This window comes from Pristiophorus japonicus, chromosome 4, assembly GCF_044704955.1.
Source record: "Pristiophorus japonicus isolate sPriJap1 chromosome 4, sPriJap1.hap1, whole genome shotgun sequence".
Taxonomy (NCBI): Eukaryota; Metazoa; Chordata; class Chondrichthyes; family Pristiophoridae; genus Pristiophorus; species Pristiophorus japonicus.
Genome location: NC_091980.1, coordinates 231,031,133 through 231,048,297, shown reverse-complemented (window position 1 = coordinate 231,048,297; position 17,165 = coordinate 231,031,133). Strand labels below are relative to the sequence as shown.

General features: G+C 42.7%; 1 protein-coding gene across 4 annotated transcripts in view; it reads left to right on the top strand.

Moving 5' to 3' along the window:
• The window catches only part of kiaa0586 (KIAA0586 ortholog), an 800,223-nt gene that overhangs the window by 693,186 nt on the left and 89,872 nt on the right, over positions 1-17,165 (top strand). For all 4 annotated transcript variants that reach the window (XM_070879138.1, XM_070879139.1, XM_070879135.1 and 1 more), the window contains 3 exons: positions 5,310-5,490; positions 9,989-10,128; positions 15,500-15,584. In XM_070879138.1, the coding sequence (XP_070735239.1) occupies positions 5,310-5,490; positions 9,989-10,128; positions 15,500-15,584 (406 nt within the window). The remainder of the gene's footprint in view (positions 1-5,309; positions 5,491-9,988; positions 10,129-15,499; positions 15,585-17,165) is intronic.

Sequence of the window (17,165 nt, the reverse complement as noted above, 5' to 3'; positions counted from 1 at the left end):
ACTTGTTTGTACTTAACTTTAATAAAAATATTCTTGAATCAAACTTTAAAGTTTTCAGTTACGATGACTTACAAACTTTAATATCACTTACAAACTTTTAAACTTGTAAATTTACATAATTTACAAAAAACTTTTAATTTGAGAACAGTTACAACAATAATAATAAGAACAACAGCAGCAAAGAAAGGCTGCACCCATCTCTTCTCTACCTTATTGTAAGACCGCCTGCTGCACTTGGTCTTGTTGACTCCACCCCTGCCCGCAGGCGGTGGCGCAGTGTTTCTCGGGTTAGTACCAAGCTTATTCTTTCAAACATCTTGGGTAATACGCACTTCTTGATTGGCGGGGATGGGGGGTGGGGCGGCAGGCAGTAATGTGGAAGGCCCGGCTTGGTGTGGGGATTGGAGTGGGAGTGGCAGTTGATTCTGTTCCCTTATTGCAGCAGCAAACTCCGACATTCCCTCCCTCATGTGCCCTGATAGTATTTCAACTACTTCCAACATTCCCTCCCTCATGTTCGCCGACAGTGTATCAGCTACCTGTGACATTCCCTCCCTTATGTTGACCAACAGTGTGTCAACTACCTGCAACATTCCCTCCCTCATGTTCACCGACAGTGTTTCAACTACCTGCAACATTCCCTCCCTCATGTTCACCGACAGTGTTTCAACTACCTGCAACATTCCCTCCCTCATGTTCACTGACAGCGCATCAGCTGGGACCCGCAGCCTCGGACGGTGGGGCCCTGGGTGTGCCTCGCTGCACCCCACTAGAATCCCCAGCCTTGGACTGTGAGAAACCATGGAATGTCCCAACACTCATACCACTCAGGAAAGGGCCTGGCACCTCAATGGGTGGCACCTGCATCTTCTCCAGAGTGAGTACAACAGTGTGGGCTTCATCCATCATCTCCAACTCCCCATCACCCCCATGCTCTTGGTCTGGAAGGCGAGATTGGAAGATGTTCTCCTCTTCGGGCTCATCTGCGTCTGAATTTTCTTCTGCATCAGCTTCAGCCTCGTCAGGGTTGGCCTCAAGTTCTGCAAAATATAACAGAACAACAAATGGTAAGCAGCAGAGTGGGCAAGGAGGCATGAGTAGGCTCACACAGCGCAGGCAGCAAGCTCATTGGAAGGACCACGATGAATGATAGCACATTGCATCAACCAAAGCGTAGCTGACGGAGACATCCCCATGAACCGAAGCATGGCTAGCCCGTGCAGTACTTAACATTTAGCAAAGCCAGACTGTGGAATTTGCAGGACTTACCCTCTTCGTCGAATGTGGGCCAACTTGTGCAGTGGTGGTTGCTTTTCTCCAGGCAGGACGCATCTAAGCAGTGACCCTGTCTTCCAAAGGGTGTCAGTGGGTGCAGATTTGCCGGGCCTCCTCCTGTTCGAGTTCTTTCCCTTTTGTCGTGTGCCACTTTCCTCTGCACAGATGAATATGTAACTTTTTAGAGAGGGTGTCTTTCTGCTCAGTGAGACATATACAGATGGTCACATTTACAATTGCAATTCCATTGAATAAATGAAAATATTACATATACTTAACTACTTGACCAAGGTCCTGCCACTTCTTTTTGCACTGGCCTCCAGACCTCGGGGTGGTCACCAGTGCACAGTAATTTTCTGCAAGTTTGTTCCAGCGTTTTTTCATTTCTTTTGGTGAAACTTTTATGTGACCTCTGCTGGTGTCCAGCTCGTGCCATCTGGCCTCAATTACAGTAACTAGTGCTTCCACTTCATCCCGTAAGAAATTATTGGTCCTTGGGCCACGTTGCACATTGTATTGCAGCTCTGATTTTTCCACTGAGAATTAAAGTTCTCACACATAACAGGTTCTTTAAAAATGGCCGAATGCAGACCGGGAGCTGTACTGGGCATGGGCGCCCATAGCAGTCAAGTCAAAAACGTTCTTTTTTTTTGCGCATGCGCAGAAAGGGGAGAGCATCACTTTTTCGGCGCAGACATTAGGCTCCACAACCCGCCCCCCCCCCCCCCCCGAAGCTAAAGGGCAGACTGCGCGGCGCCAATTTCAAAAAATAGAACAGGGAAACTTGATATCTATTTTTTTGGTGTCGTCGGGGCCAATAAAAATGACCGTGTGATATCCTGGACTAGTTTCGATCGCTTGAGGGGTTGCAGAGGAATTTTCAACGTATTTTTTCCCTCATTAGCCCTGGGTTTTTTTGCCTCTTGAAGTTGCTGGTGGATAGAAAGTCTCTGTTGCTGCAGGCTTGACGAACTACATGGTCTAGACCAATATGTCGAGGAACCAACTAGGGGGAAGGCCATCTTAGACTGGGTGATGTGTAATGAGAGAGGATTAATTAGCAATCTCGTTGTGCGAGGCCCCTTGGGGAAGAGTGACCATAATATGGTGGAATTCTGCATTAGGATGGAGAATGAAACAGTTAATTCAGAGACCATGGTCCAGAACTTAAAGAAGGGTAACTTTGAAGGTATGAGGCGTGAATTGGCTAGGATAGATTGGCGAATGATACTTAAGGGGTTGACTGTGGATGGGCAATGGCAGACATTTAGAGACCGCATGGATGAACTACAACAATTGTACATTCCTGTCTGGCGTAAAAATAAAAAAGGGAAGGTGGCTCAACCGTGGCTATCAAGGGAAATCAGGGATAGTATTAAAGCCAAGGAAGTGGCATACAAATTGGCCAGAAATAGCAGCGAACCCGGGGACTGGGAGAGATTTAGAACTCAGCAGAGGAGGACAAAGGGTTTGATTAGGACAGGGAAAATGGAGTACGAGAAGAAGCTTGCAGGGAACATTAAGACGGATTGCAAAAGTTTCTATAGATATGTAAAGAGAAAAAGATTAGTAAAGACAAACGTAGGTCCCCTGCAGTCAGAATCAGGGGAAGTCATAACGGGGAACAAAGAAATGGCGGACCAATTGAACAAGTACTTTGGTTCGGTATTCACTAAGGAGGACACAAACAACCTTCCGGATATAAAAGGGTCGGAGGATCTAGTAAGGAGGAGAAACTGAGGGAAATCCTTATTAATCGGGAAATTGTGTTGGGGAAATTGATGGGATTGAAGGCCGATAAATCCCCAGGGCCTGATGGCTGCATCCCAGAGTACTTAAGGAGGTGGCCTTGGAAATAGTGGATGCATTGACAGTCATTTTCCAACATTCCATTGACTCTGGATCAGTTCCTATGGAGTGGAGGGTAGCCAATGTAACCCCACTTTTTAAAAAAGGAGGGAGAGAGATAACAGGGAATTATAGACCGGTCAGCCTGACATCGGTAGTGGGTAAAATGATGGAATCAATTATTAAGGATGTCATAGCAGTGCATTTGGAAAGAGGTGACATGATAGGTCCAAGTCAGCATGGATTTGTGAAAGGGAAATCATGCTTGACAAATCTTCTGGAATTTTTTGAGGATGTTTCCAGTAGAGTGGACAAGGGAGAACCAGTTGATGTGGTATATTTGGACTTTCAGAAGGCTTTCGACAAGGTCCCACACAAGAGATTAATGTGCAAAGTTAAAGCACATGGGATTGGGGGTAGTGTGCTGACATGGATTGAGAACTGGTTGTCAGACAGGAAGCAAAGAGTAGGAGTAAATGGGGACTTTTCAGAATGGCAGGTAGTGACTAGTAGGGTACCGCAAGGTTCTGTGCTGGGGCCCCAGCTGTTTACACTGTACATTAATGATTTAGACGAGGGGATTAAATGTAGTATCTCCAAATTTGCGGATGACACTAAGTTGGGTGGCAGTGTGAGCTGCGAGGAGGATGCTATGAGGCTGCAGAGCGACTTGGATAGGTTAGGTGAGTGGGCAAATGCATGGCAGATGAAGTATAATGTGGATAAATGTGAGGTTATCCACTTTGGTGGTAAAAACAGAGAGACAGACTATTATCTGAATGGTGACAGATTAGGAAAAGGGGAGGTGCAAAGAGACCTGGGTGTCATGGTACATCAGTCATTGAAGGTTGGCATGCAGGTACAGCAGGCGGTTAAGAAAGCAAATGGTATGTTGGCCTTCACAGCGAGGGGATTTGAGTACAGGGGCAGGGAGGTGTTGCTACAGTTGTACAGGGCCTTGGTGAGGCCATACCTGGAGTATTGTGTACAGTTTTGGTCTCCTAACCTGAGGAAGGACATTCTTGCTATTGAGGGAGTGCAGCGAAGGTTCACCAGACCGATTCCCGGGATGGCGGGACTGACCTATCAAGAAAGACTGGATCAACTGGGTTTGTATTCACTGGAGTTCAGAAGAATGAGAGGGGACCTCATAGAAACGTTTAAAATTCTGACGGGGTTAGACAGGTTAGATGCAGGAAGAATGTTCCCAATGTTGGGGAAGTCCAGAACCAGGGGACACAGTCTAAGGATAAGGGGTAAGCCATTTAGGACCGAGATGAGGAGAAACTTCTTCACCCAGAGAGTGTTGAACCTGTGAAATTCTCTACCACAGAAAGTTGTTGAGGCCAATTCACTAAATATATTCAAAAAGGAGTTCGATGTAGTCCTTACTACTCGGGGGATCAAGGGGTATGGTGAGAAAGCAGGAATGGGGTACTGAAGTTCCATGTTCAGCCATGAACTCATTGAATGGCGGTGCAGGCTCGAAGGGCCGAATGGCCTACTCCTGCACCTATTTTCTATGTTTCTATGTTTCCTGCCTGTCATTTTCATATGTTTGCCGCAATATTCCAGCAATACCTAAAAGCCTTGAACGTTATTAACATTACAGTTCTGAAGACAAGTCATTTTTACTTTACAACAACCGATATTTTATTCAAATGCATTGTTAATCTATATAAATGACATGAAATGAACTGAATTCAGGAAGAATTAGAATTACAAATACTTAAATTATATTTCTGGAGTTAATCTAAATTTTAAATTTTAATCTTGAATGTGTAAGTAGACAGTTGGAATTCTCTTGAAATAAACTGTTCCCTCCCCATAGATTTTGGGTGCTGAATTTGTTGCCATCCCTGAATATCTGGCCTTCAAACCCTCAACATACTTCTTTAAACTGCAGCTGATGCATTTACAGCCTCCTTCTTAAGCCGTTTTTGAAGTATATAGCAAAAACAAGTTTGAAAAAGCTGCAAAACAGCTTGTAATTTTCAGAATTCAAATTAATGTGAGTAGAAAGCATTCATTCTGTAAAAATTGTCAAAACGGAAAATATCAGTATCACCTATTCATACTAAATGCAACATCTTGTACCCATGGTGACTCAAGCTGTTAAACTGTTAATCACTTACTATTTTCCCTCCGGATTTTACATGTGCACCGTTTCTTTTTCTGCCATATAGAACTCCGATGATGATAGTAGCGCAGGGCAGATTAGTGAAGGCCAGATGCCCAGACTGACTGCAGCAGCAGAAAGCATCCTGACTGGACAGTTGCAGTACATAATTCCTTTTTCAATGAATAGAGGCATAAACTTACCGCGAAGATGTTCATCATCACCAGGGCAGTTCGATATTCAAACAGGTAACCAATGGGATAGAGCTCTTGAACAGGGAGGTCTGAAATATGTCTTGAGAAAATTGTGTGTTTATACTTATCCCTAATCTGACACATTCTATATTTTTTAGAGAAACTATCTAATTTGTTTAATGCCTTAGGCAGCATAATAGGCTGAACACGAATTCCTTTCTCAGTATAAGACCAAGGGCTGAGTACCTTTGGTAAGAATCATTCCTGTTGCTTCCATTATAAATTATTTCCCCCCACTCCTTAGGTTGTCTGACATCCCTTAATGCTTCCCAGCTAAAAGATGTGGCCGATGATCTGCTGCCAGGCTTTGCTCTATGCTGTTTTGTAAGTGACTTCAAGGAAGCACCAAATTGACTCGTACTCTTTTTTTTCCCCTGTGTTCTTAGTGAGGAAGTATCTGATTTGAGCTCTGCCTTTTTCCCTTTGGAAATTTATCATAGCAAAGTTAAAGGTTTTTCTTCAATTTTTGCCCCTTTCATCTTTTCTCCTGAAACCACAGGCACTGCAGCCCTCCTGTCCTCATATGTAAACATTGGCAATAAGTGTCAGCAGACTATTCGACTGCACAAGATACCTTAGCCAATTCTAAACTATCCTCACCCAATATTCACACTGATACATTTGTATTAGGGTCATTAAATAGCTATCAGGAGCAGAAACCTTTTGTTTTCTTTTCCTGTACTTATGTTATCAAGTTCTCTTATCATGCACACGATTTCCTCGACCTCGGTGGGGTCGGAGATGGGTCCCAACCTCACTGCTGGCTCCAGCCTGCTCTGTGAAATTATTTTTTGCTGATTTTGCCCGCCCCACACGTTTCCCGGCCAATTGAAGGAATCAGGTCTGATGACGTCATCTGATGACGCGTCATCAGCCGGTTTCCTTAAAGGGACCATGTCCAAATTTACTTTGACAGTTGTGTTGTCAGTGTTCTGCAGCATTGAGGCGCTGCAAACACTGACAAGCACTGCACAGAGGTGCACAGCTGCACCCAGGCTCTCCCATGACTCCCTCCATATGCTTATGAAGGGAGTCACAGCACACTGGGAGGTCCTTTTCCTTTCCAATGGCTGGAAGAGACCTCCCCAGGAGATCAATGCAGTCTGGTTGCACATTGCACAGGAGGGCACAAACAAGGATGTCCTCAGGAGGAGCTGGCTGCAGTAGCGCAAACCTTTCAATGATCTCACTGGATCCTGAAAGGTAATTGCAAAGCCACACTCAACCGCATCCTGATGTGCTACTCATCACATCCCCATCACTCTGCCTTCCCTACCCTACTCCTACACATCCTTATGCACACCAACTTTCCTTGCACCTCCACCCATCCCTCTCTATCTACATTATCCCTTCCCCATCTCATTAGCCACCCCTCACACTCATCCAAGTCCAATCATACCAACTAACAACACGCAAGGGTAGGCACTTGAGTCTTTTATCCAATGTTAATGTAAAGTTTCTGTTAATGTGCTGTCTAACATTGAAATCTTTATTTTCAACACTTTGCGTTCTTGGACAGATTTGTGTGCACCTTTGGAAATGGCTTATTTAGTTGCAGTGAATGGTGAGTCATACTGGTACCCCCTGCAACGGTGGTGAGTGTGAAAGGAATTGCTTGGGCATTTTAGGGATGCTTTATGGTGTTGGTGTGGGGTGATGCCATTGGAAGGGAAGAGGATCTCCCTGCGTGCTGCGAAGTAAATCTGGCCATGGTGAGGCCATCCCTGGTACCACCGGCAACAATGTGATCGGGTGCTGATGCTCTGTGTCCTGTGCAGCATCAGTTGATTGTGGAGAAGGTTGGTGGTGTTGTTGATGCTGCTGGTGTTGCTGCTGATTGTGGTGGGATTCTGAGCACCAAGATGAGATAGTTTCAAGGGCACTGATGCTAATGTAATAGATGGCTGGTGAACTTGAGTTGACACAAGCGATCTGTCAATGGTGAGAGAGGTTGTTCCATTGAGGTGACACTGGATAGAGAGATTGCTCCAAACACTTGCAACCTGCATAAAGATCAGTGTGCCTTCCAAATGCAATAAGCAACAGCTTTTGATTTTGGAAAGTGAACAGCTATGAGATGGGAGCTTTTATTATCACAATTGCAGCTGTCAAGCAAAGAAATGAATTCATGGTCATACCTTGTGGTCCTTACCTGACATAATCCCAAGCAGCATAATCCTCGTGGACAACCTGGTAAAATGGTAAGTTCAGCTCAAAATTATTTTTAATCGGCTCTTAACAAGGTGATAATGACCTTAATTGCCTCCCCATATTGGGTCGGTTCAGCATTGACAGACCCGACATCTGGGAAAGTAGCATGGCGGCGGAGTTGATAGCAGGGTCCTGACCCGCTGTTTTTGTTTTTATAATCTGTTTTTGTTGTGTTGATTGAGGGATAAATATTGACCAGAACACTAGGGATAACTACGCTGCTCTTCTTTGAAACAGTGTCATGTGATCTTTAAATCCACCTGAGAGAGAAGACAGGGCCTCAGTTTAATGTCTCATCTGAAAGACGGCATCTCCGACAGTTCAGCACCCTCTCAGCACTATACAGGAGTGTCAGCCTAGATTTATGTGCTCAAGTCCCTGGAGTAGGACTTGAACCCACAACCTTCTGACTTAGAGGCGAGTGTGTTACCCACTGAGCCACATGTGCCTTCCTGTTTGGGAATTTTCACAGTGGTAGTTAGTCTTAAGAGTTTGTCTTGAGAGATGAGAAGTATCTCATATGATGTAATGGAAAATATTAAAATGCCCTCTGTGCTTTTCGTAATTCCTATTTTTACAAAAAAAAGCTATCCCAGTGTATGTTGTATAAACAGGATACACAGTGGGGAACTGCACTGATGAGGAAACTAAACCATTTCACCTTTCTCATTGTTATTTTGTATATCCTCCGTACAATTAAGAAATTGTAAACTATTGTAAACGTGTTTGTGTGTCTGGTCAGATTCCTGTGAGAGGGAGCAGCTCTTTTGTAGGGTAACCACTTTTATTCATAATACTCAACTTTGACATCTCAGGATGAATGTTTTTTTTAAAACAAGAAGAATGGATTAGGTCAGATTTCAAATAAGTTCATTCACAATCCAAGTCCATGCATGTGTTACTAATACAATTGGAGCCAATTAGCTGTACCACTGCCAGTAAGTCTGCTACAACGTTATTAGGACTGAGACTTTAATAAGCTGCCTTCAGTCTTCTGCAATTTGGGGCAGAATTTCCTCGATCCGAGTTACACTGAAATTTATGGCGGTTATTATCTACATCGATCTTGCCGCAAAATCTGCTGAGAATCTCTTCAGCATAACGTAAAAATCATGTAAAATAAGTGAAAATCAGCATAAACAATGGGAACCCGAGGAAAGCAGAGAACATATGTCATCTATCTTCTTGAAATCATAATTAGCTTATTGATGTTACGAAAATAAAGTTTGAAGCTATCAAACCATCATTTATGTATGTTAAGCACAGCTTATTTAAGAAAATGCATTTCTGGAAGCTTTTCTCTTTTTAATGTAATAGATTCTGTTGCCATTTAAAAACAGCATTCAAAAATACAGTGCCAGTCTAAGTAAGGAGAATTTTTTTTAAAATTGGCTACAAAACACCACAAATGGTGTCTTAAGGTCCTCCTGCACCTAATATTTTGGGAGTAAGTTTATACCCATTTAGAACTGGTGCAAATGCAGGAATATCATATTCTCTGGTCTTTTGCATGTGGGTGAGTTATGTTAAAGAGCAAACATAGTGGATGTAACTTAGGAGCGGCACAAATGATGCAGGAAATTTGCACACAGCAATGTTTCGGTGTAAAACTGACGCAACCAGTAATACGCGAATTTCCCCAGAAGGAAATGCTAGAACTCCACTCCTACGTCCTAGTTATGCCAAAGCTTTCCTGGAAATTCCAGGCTTAAATTATGTTTTTATCTCTTGACCATCATTGCCTTTGTGAATTTATTTTTGGTGAATTTTACTAATGCAGTTTCAGGAACTCTTTGATTAAAATTTGAGCAACATTTTAATCTTACCTCCTTTACCTCTTAAAATAGCAGGAATGTTGCTTATTTCCACTAGCAATTTTCTGGTCAGATTCATGCAGAAATAATCAGGTGTTATTCCGTGCAGAACAGTTGATATATTTTGCTGCTGATCTTCTTGCTCTAATGTTTAACCCCTGTATGTTTCTCTGTGGCAGGGGGAATTGCAACTGATTTTTGTAACCAAATATTGTTTAAGCAATTGCTTTGAATTCATTCACTGCAATGGCGATATTGGCGAGAAACGCCATAAGTTAGACCGTTATGCTCCCCAATCTTCGAGTGCTGAATTTAGGCCACAATGTGGTGGGAAAATAATTGCTGCGAGTATAGCAGCGGATCGGGAGAGCTGCATTCTTTGGTGTTTCTGCAGTTCACAATGCTTTTACAGTGTATCATTTTTAATACTTTGAATGATTATAATGCTATCAGTTATGTTTTCTTAGAGAGGAATGGAAGAGAATCTGATGCCAGCTATGGACCCATGACCCTGGGCGATCTCGAAATATGCCAAGCCCCAGCACGTCGCACCAGACATGTGTCAGTGGCCCCCCAGAAGACTCCAACGCCAGGAGATAAGGGACAGGTAAAAATTTGAGAGATTTCCAGTCTGTTCGAACAGTTATTTTTAGAACAATGATTTCTGTTGTAACTGAATATCTTGCAATCGAATAAAACCACAAATAAGCAGACAGGAGACAGTCTATTTAATATTTTGGAGCAATCCGAAAGCCAGTCAGAGTTTTATGATTTGGAGTGTTATCTGCTGTGAAGAAGCACAATCAGCTCTCCAGACTAGACAAATTGTGGTTGTTACAGTAAGATGATAGCAAACAACAGAAATAGTTTTTTTTCAGCCCACTTAACCTTGATTGTGCAGAGGAGTGAGGGTTGGAACGAAGATAACAAATTGTAAGTGGAATACAAATTACAAATGAACTGGAATACAAAATGGAAAGGCTTTGAAAGTTAGGGCTTGGACTTTATGGGCTGGATTTTCGGCTTTGCTTATTTCGGGGCAGTGGGGCAGTAAAGTTTGCGCCCGGGAAACATTTGTGCCTCAGTCAACAAAATTCGGCAAAAAATGAGGTTCCATGATCTTGGGCTCAAAATTAGACCTTACACAAGGAACATTTTGTGCCCAGACGAAAATCGTGACGTTAAAAAAGTTTTGTTGATTTAAGGAACTTCATTGTTGCTCAGTGCCTGCACCATAACGTTGTATATTGTCTGGTTTTATTTTGGCGGAGGGGAGTTTTTGTTACTTTGTTGCAGTAAAATTTATGATTCATCCTATGCCATTGGTGTCTTGTGTATCATTTCGACGTTCACCGGAGATGTGCCTTTATGGGGGCACATCCGTGTCCAGTATTAGCTCCATCCCTCAGTTTACTCCATATAGGAGAACTGGTCCATTATGAGCTGGCGACGTGCGACTCTTGGTCCGGCAGAATCTCCACGCTGCCTCCCCCGTGGATGGTGTGGCTATCCAACGGGGGACTCGCCAGGCTCCTCTTCATCGTCCTCCTCCTCCTGAGGTGGGCCTGCAATCCCCACTGGCAATGCCTGGCCCCTCATGATGGTCAAGTTGTGCCAGATGCAGCACACCACAATGAATTCAGAGACCTGTTGAGGGGAGTATTGAAGGCTGCCTCCAGAGTGGTCCAGGCATCGGTCTGCCTGTAGGAGATAGCATATATCTGTCAGCACTTCATTTCAGAGGCGCAGCCTTCTCACACACTGCTCCTCAGAGAGCTGGAGGTATGAGTGTTTGTGCCTGTAAATCCGTGGGGAGTAAGCCCTCCTCCCCAAATGTATTCGGCCTCTCCTCATCCATGGGCCGACATGGCCAAGAGCCCTTCTTCTAGCTTGACGCCGCCTGCCAATAGCATGGAGCACGATACGCCGTCGAACTAGTAATGCACCCATTAAATTCTCTCACTGAAGCTGTAAGGGCACTGTAATGGCAGATAAAAGTGCCGTTTACAAATCGGAGCTTCTCGCAGCATGCTGTGTGCAACCATTACAGTTAATGTGACCTGCGATGTAGGAGTCTCAACCCTCCATTTAAATAGGCTGCCAATGCCGTCTGCTGCACGCTAGGAATGCCTGGTTTTTCAGACGTTTCCTGGGGTGGGCATTAAATGAGGCGTAGGGGCTGAATTTTGCATCCTGGGCGGTAGCGGAGCGTTGCACGATGATTGACGTCATGATCTCAGTGAAACTGGAGGATGGGGCGGTAAGATTTTGCACCGCAGCAAAACAGGAGCTGAATTTACCGGCCAGGCGCTAAAACCTGGATGCCCGCCGTAGCGCCCAGAAACACCTGGGGCACAAACGAGCTGAAAATCCAACCCTAAGATTTTTTTTTAGCTACAAAACATGATCTTGTCTTAATCAGACATGTCGGTGTTCCTAGGATTTCACAGTCACTCCCTGACATTGTTTGACTGCCAGTAGAGTCCCAGAAATTATGGTTTGATTATAGATATGGCAACTATCAAACTTTAGGCATGGTACCACACAACAGAAGGGGAATTTAGCACTAAATTATCAGATAATTTGAATTAACTAAGGGTTCCTCTCCAGTGTAATTGCTGGATAGGAGTTAGAAAATGAGATGTAAACCTGGCTTTGCCAGAAATTCGTCCCTAAGAAAGGAGGCTAGGAAATTCTGGTTAGGGGAGAGGACGGATCTTCTGATTGGAATTTTGGCAGCTAAAATTTTAATCTAGGCTATCTTTTTGGGTGGAGGCTAGCTGTACTCTTTTTCTGTCTAAAATATGAATGTAGATAATTAATGCTAACAGCTGTTGCTTCCTTACAGTAACTTAAAGCTGCCTTAGGAAAAATAAACATCATGGCCTGGAGATTTCGCTTTGGGTGCAATCAGTGCAAATTGCACTCAAAATTGCACAAGTTTTTTTTTGCTCAAGTTTCTGTTCAAACACATTTGTGCATCGCCAAACGTAAAATCTTCCATGAACCAGCACAATCAGGCAGTGTTTTAGAAAATTAAATTTAAAAAAATAGTCCATGATATATTTAAGAGTGGTTACCTGGTGCAGTTTTATTAATACAGCTGAAAATAGGTTTATCACGAAAAATAAGCATTTTTAGTCAGAGTATCTAGTCCACCGCCTGTGAGTAACCCCATTTTAAATTAGTTAAAATGACTTTACAAAAAAAACCATATGCAACCAAGTTACTAGTTATAATGGTTTATAGTAGTCAGTTTCTTAGTAAATGTAAAAAAAGTTTTTAAAGCTTTTAAAATGTGCCTATTGACGTCCTTGTGCCTAAAAATAAAGCTTAATTTTAAGAGCCTCCTTGAAGGCCTGTAAACGGGTGCAATTAACAGAAACTCATAATGGTGATTAATTTGATCTGATGGACAGGGCAGGCTTCTGGTGCGATGTTTTTTAAACTAGCGCAAAAGATCGCGGAAACTCGATTTGCACTGGTTGCAATTTGCGCTTGAAATTCCTGGATCTTTCGCGTTAGTTTGGCCAATTTCGAGCGAATTGCACTGAAAGAAAAGCGCAACCTAACAGAAACTCCAGGCCCAAGAGCATGTGGGCTGTGTGGCTACAAGAGGTTTGAAAACAGGAAATTTGCAAAATATTGTGATCCAATAGCAGTTCCTTTGCTGAACAAATGACTCACTACTGTTTCAAACATCTGGCTCTTGTTTTTAATTAATTCAATATGAAAAATAAAAGTTCAGTTTAGAATACTTATTGAACTTCCAACAGCCAATTATGATCATACTGAAAAAAGTCATCTTGAGTCTATTTGGTGATGGGATAAGAAAATTCCAGTTTGGAATTAATTTTCTGGCAGCAGCCAGCTAAGTTAAAAGATCCTGTGTCATCCTTAGTGCAATGTGAGATGTTTACAATGCTATTGGAACAGGTTAGAATGCCCTAGGCTTGTTTCCCATCATCAGTGGTTATTTTTGACATAGTCTGTGGAGGCGCACAGTATATATACAGTGCGATTTTGATGCTCAGTAGTGTCAATGGGGTGGATTTTCGCCTTCACCACCTGGACGGTAATCTGACAGAGTGGATCACCCACCCTTTAAGAATTGGAATCAAAGGAATGAAAGAATCAGGCAGGTTTTATAAAGGGTGGGCTATCTGCTCTGCCAGAATATCACCCGTAGTTGAAAATCTACCCAAAATGTGTTCAGGATAAAATGCACTATGTTTATTATTTGGCTTTTAAAGTTTCAAATTGTAAAGGGTTATGATGCTTATAAAGAAAAGGAGTGTCAAAGGCTTGAATTGTTTATTCTAGCTACATATTTTCCTTTTGTAACCCAAGGAATTGTTTATTGCTCCTTCCACATTGTACCTAACCCCAACCTCAGTGGAATGTCCCTTGCTGGACCACTGAATTCCAACTATCCTTATGGGCCATCCAGCTGTGATTTCCAATTCAGGGCCAATTGCACTGAATATGGCCAGCTTTATGGTATAAGCCCACATGCACCATGGCTTCATATGGAACTACACAAACATGTTTCCTAGTGGAGCATTGCGAAAAGGAGACTTTCAGCCCATTGGGTTGGGAAGGATTTAAACTAAACTCCCTGAGGTAAGAGTGCAATTTACTAATTCACTGTGCTACCCAGTCTCCGAAGCCTGTGTGTGCTACACAAATTTACTTCATTGCAATCCATACTTAAAAAGCAATGTAATCTGCAATGCTAAACTAATATCAGAAGTTCAAATTATTGAGTAAACTTAAATTTACAGGGAGCAAGTCACAACAAATTCTCGTATAATCCCTTCATTACACACCACTCTAATTTGACTTCAAAGAAACCTCCAAGGGATTTATCTCCTTGAAAAGACTTCAGTACTGATTCAATTAAATGTAAAAGAGTGCTTTGGTTTCACTTGTGCAAAGCTGACCTGTAGTTCAATGAAAAATGTACGCCCTGTGCAGCAAAATTCTACTTCCATACAATTTTAGATTCTTTCTTGTGTCATTTTATCACATCCATAATTTAAGTGCATTGTATTACAGCACTTTTTATATTCATGATGATTTTTCAGTGTGAGTATCAGCAACCCTGCCCACTTGAATCCACTGCAACAATAGTAGAACCCTAATTATCTAACCTGACTGGAACTTTATGGTGTTCTGGTAATGGATTTATTCAGATAATCAAGCAGTGCACTAGATTTTCCTTTCATTGTGTAATGTACCGTGTGTGCACCTTTAATGCAATGTAATTTTCAGAAATAATAAGAAAGGGCATTATTCAGCTTGGGTAATTGAACGGTGCAGATGATTGACATATAGATAATTGATTCTCGACTGTTCTTGCACTCCAATTTATAAAAGGAATTTGATTCCACTGGCCTGTGGTGAAAATTAACAAAATTTTCTTCATATCTTTATAGGATGACTTAGTTTTCTACTAATGTACATATATAAGTGCAAATTAAAACCAAGTAACTCTCAGATGTCCAAAAACACTTTTGCAGTTAATGTTAAACTCCTTGCCAATAAACACTTAAAGAATTGTAATTTTAGTCCCTAGACCAGCTACCTAAGCCATCCTCACTGAGGAGTTCAGACACTGCACCATACCAGTATTTCTCTCTGGTCCCATGAATGTAACTCCTACTGGCCCAGACAGGAGACACACTTGGATGGGATAGTTTTCTCATTTCCCATCATTAGTTTTGTATAACAATACCATGTCAAGAGCAAGTTTTGTTTTATCTTCCATTGTATAAATTTTTATCTGCACCAACTTCACGTTGGATGATCTGAATTAATTCATATTGCTATTTAAAAAGTAGTTTAAGTAAATGATTTAGTCATATTATACAGAACCTCCTTTACCATTAGAATCTCATTCCTGACAAATCATTATTTGCTAAAATTCTTGGGAAAAGTGATTTAGACTTCACATGACTCATTGCAAATTTCTTTAGGGCGACGATATAACAACGGAGCAAAAACCAGCAACTGCACGAGTGATACAAGTTGAAAGTAGATCCAAGAATCCTGTACAGCCAAGTAAGTCAGCTCCAATACATCTCTTGTTGCTGGTGCCTGGTTGCTGTGTTGTGCCCGTCTACTGAAGTAGCTGCCAACAGCAGCAGTGTCATAGTTAGATGCAGTTATTCAAAGCTTTTTCAAAAATTGGCTGACCGCCTTTTGAATTTAAGAGCTGTCCTCTAGTGGTGGAAGTATGTTTTCTTCAAAGTATACAATCCAATTTGCAAAGTTACAACATTTCTGCTGGTGTTTAACAGTTGATTCAAAGTTGAAATGGGAACAAAAGCATTTTCAGTATTTTAAGGAAATCAAATACATTGTCATGCAGTTTTTTTTACAGCTTTTATCATTTTTTTACTGACAAGTTCTAACAGTAGTAATAAATAATTTTATAATGTGTGGAAATGCCAGTAAAAATACTAAATTATACAATTTCCATCCGAGTATGGGAAGCTCATGGATTTATTCATCACTGAGATTGAGACCATCCATGCAGCTGCCTCTGCTGCATCGTTTCTTTCCCATTGCCACCAGCCCCCTGCATCCCGAACCTCCATCTCTGTAGTCCCCACCGCCCCATCTCCTGGTTCTCCAAGTTCATCTCATCCATAAGACCAACCTGCTGTATCTTTCGCATCCAATCTCCCTTCCTGGCTATATGCTAGCTAACATTGTAAATTGTTCCTTTTGTCTCAGGGACCATCTCTCACCCCATCAATACCACCGTAATTACGCAACCTTGACCCTTCTATCTCCATCACCTTGCACCCATCTCCAACCTCTCTTTGCTTTCTAAGATCCTTGAACTGCCTCCCAGCTGTCTGCCCATTTCCCTTGCCAGCCCTCTTCCCCATCCAAATCTCTCCTGTACTGTTGCCACCCTTTACACAGTACTGAAACAGTCCTAACCAAAATTACGAACAACATCCTCTTTGATCATGGTGCAGTATTCTGCCTCATCCTTTCAAACTAGCTATTCGAAACCCATTTAGCTTTAGATTTGGGAGAGTCCAAGAATTCGGGGGAGTTCGGGAGAGTCCGAGAGTGGGAGAGTTCTGGAGAATCTGAGAGCAGAAGAGTTCGGGAGAGTGCAAGAGCGGCCCTGACCTCGTTGAGTTCAGGAGGGCAGGAGTCCAAGGAGCAGGAGGGCCGGAGGTAGGCGAGGAGTACATTTCTGACGAGGATTTCACAGCCCTCGTCTGGGCAAGTAAGTGGTTGGCTGTTTGATTGGTAAATATCTCCCTTTTTCTCTTTTTCTTTTTAATTAGATTTTAAATCAGATAAGTCTAATTAGAGGGCTAGCAGAGCAGCTCACTCCTGTGGACTGCACATCCTGCAGCATGTGGGAAGTCCTGGACGCCTTGACAACCATGTGTGCAGGAGATGTCTCCGGCTTCAACTACTCGAGCTCCGCGTTTCGGTGGTGCCTCTGAGGAGTGCAGCCAGAGCCAAATCCAAGGCACCACGGGTAGTTCAGCTGCACAGGGAGGAGGAATAAAGAATAAAAGAGCTGTAGTGATAGGGGATTCAATAGTTAGGGGAACAGAGAGGCGTTTCTGCGGCCATAGGCGTAACTCCAGAATGGTATGGTGCTTCCCT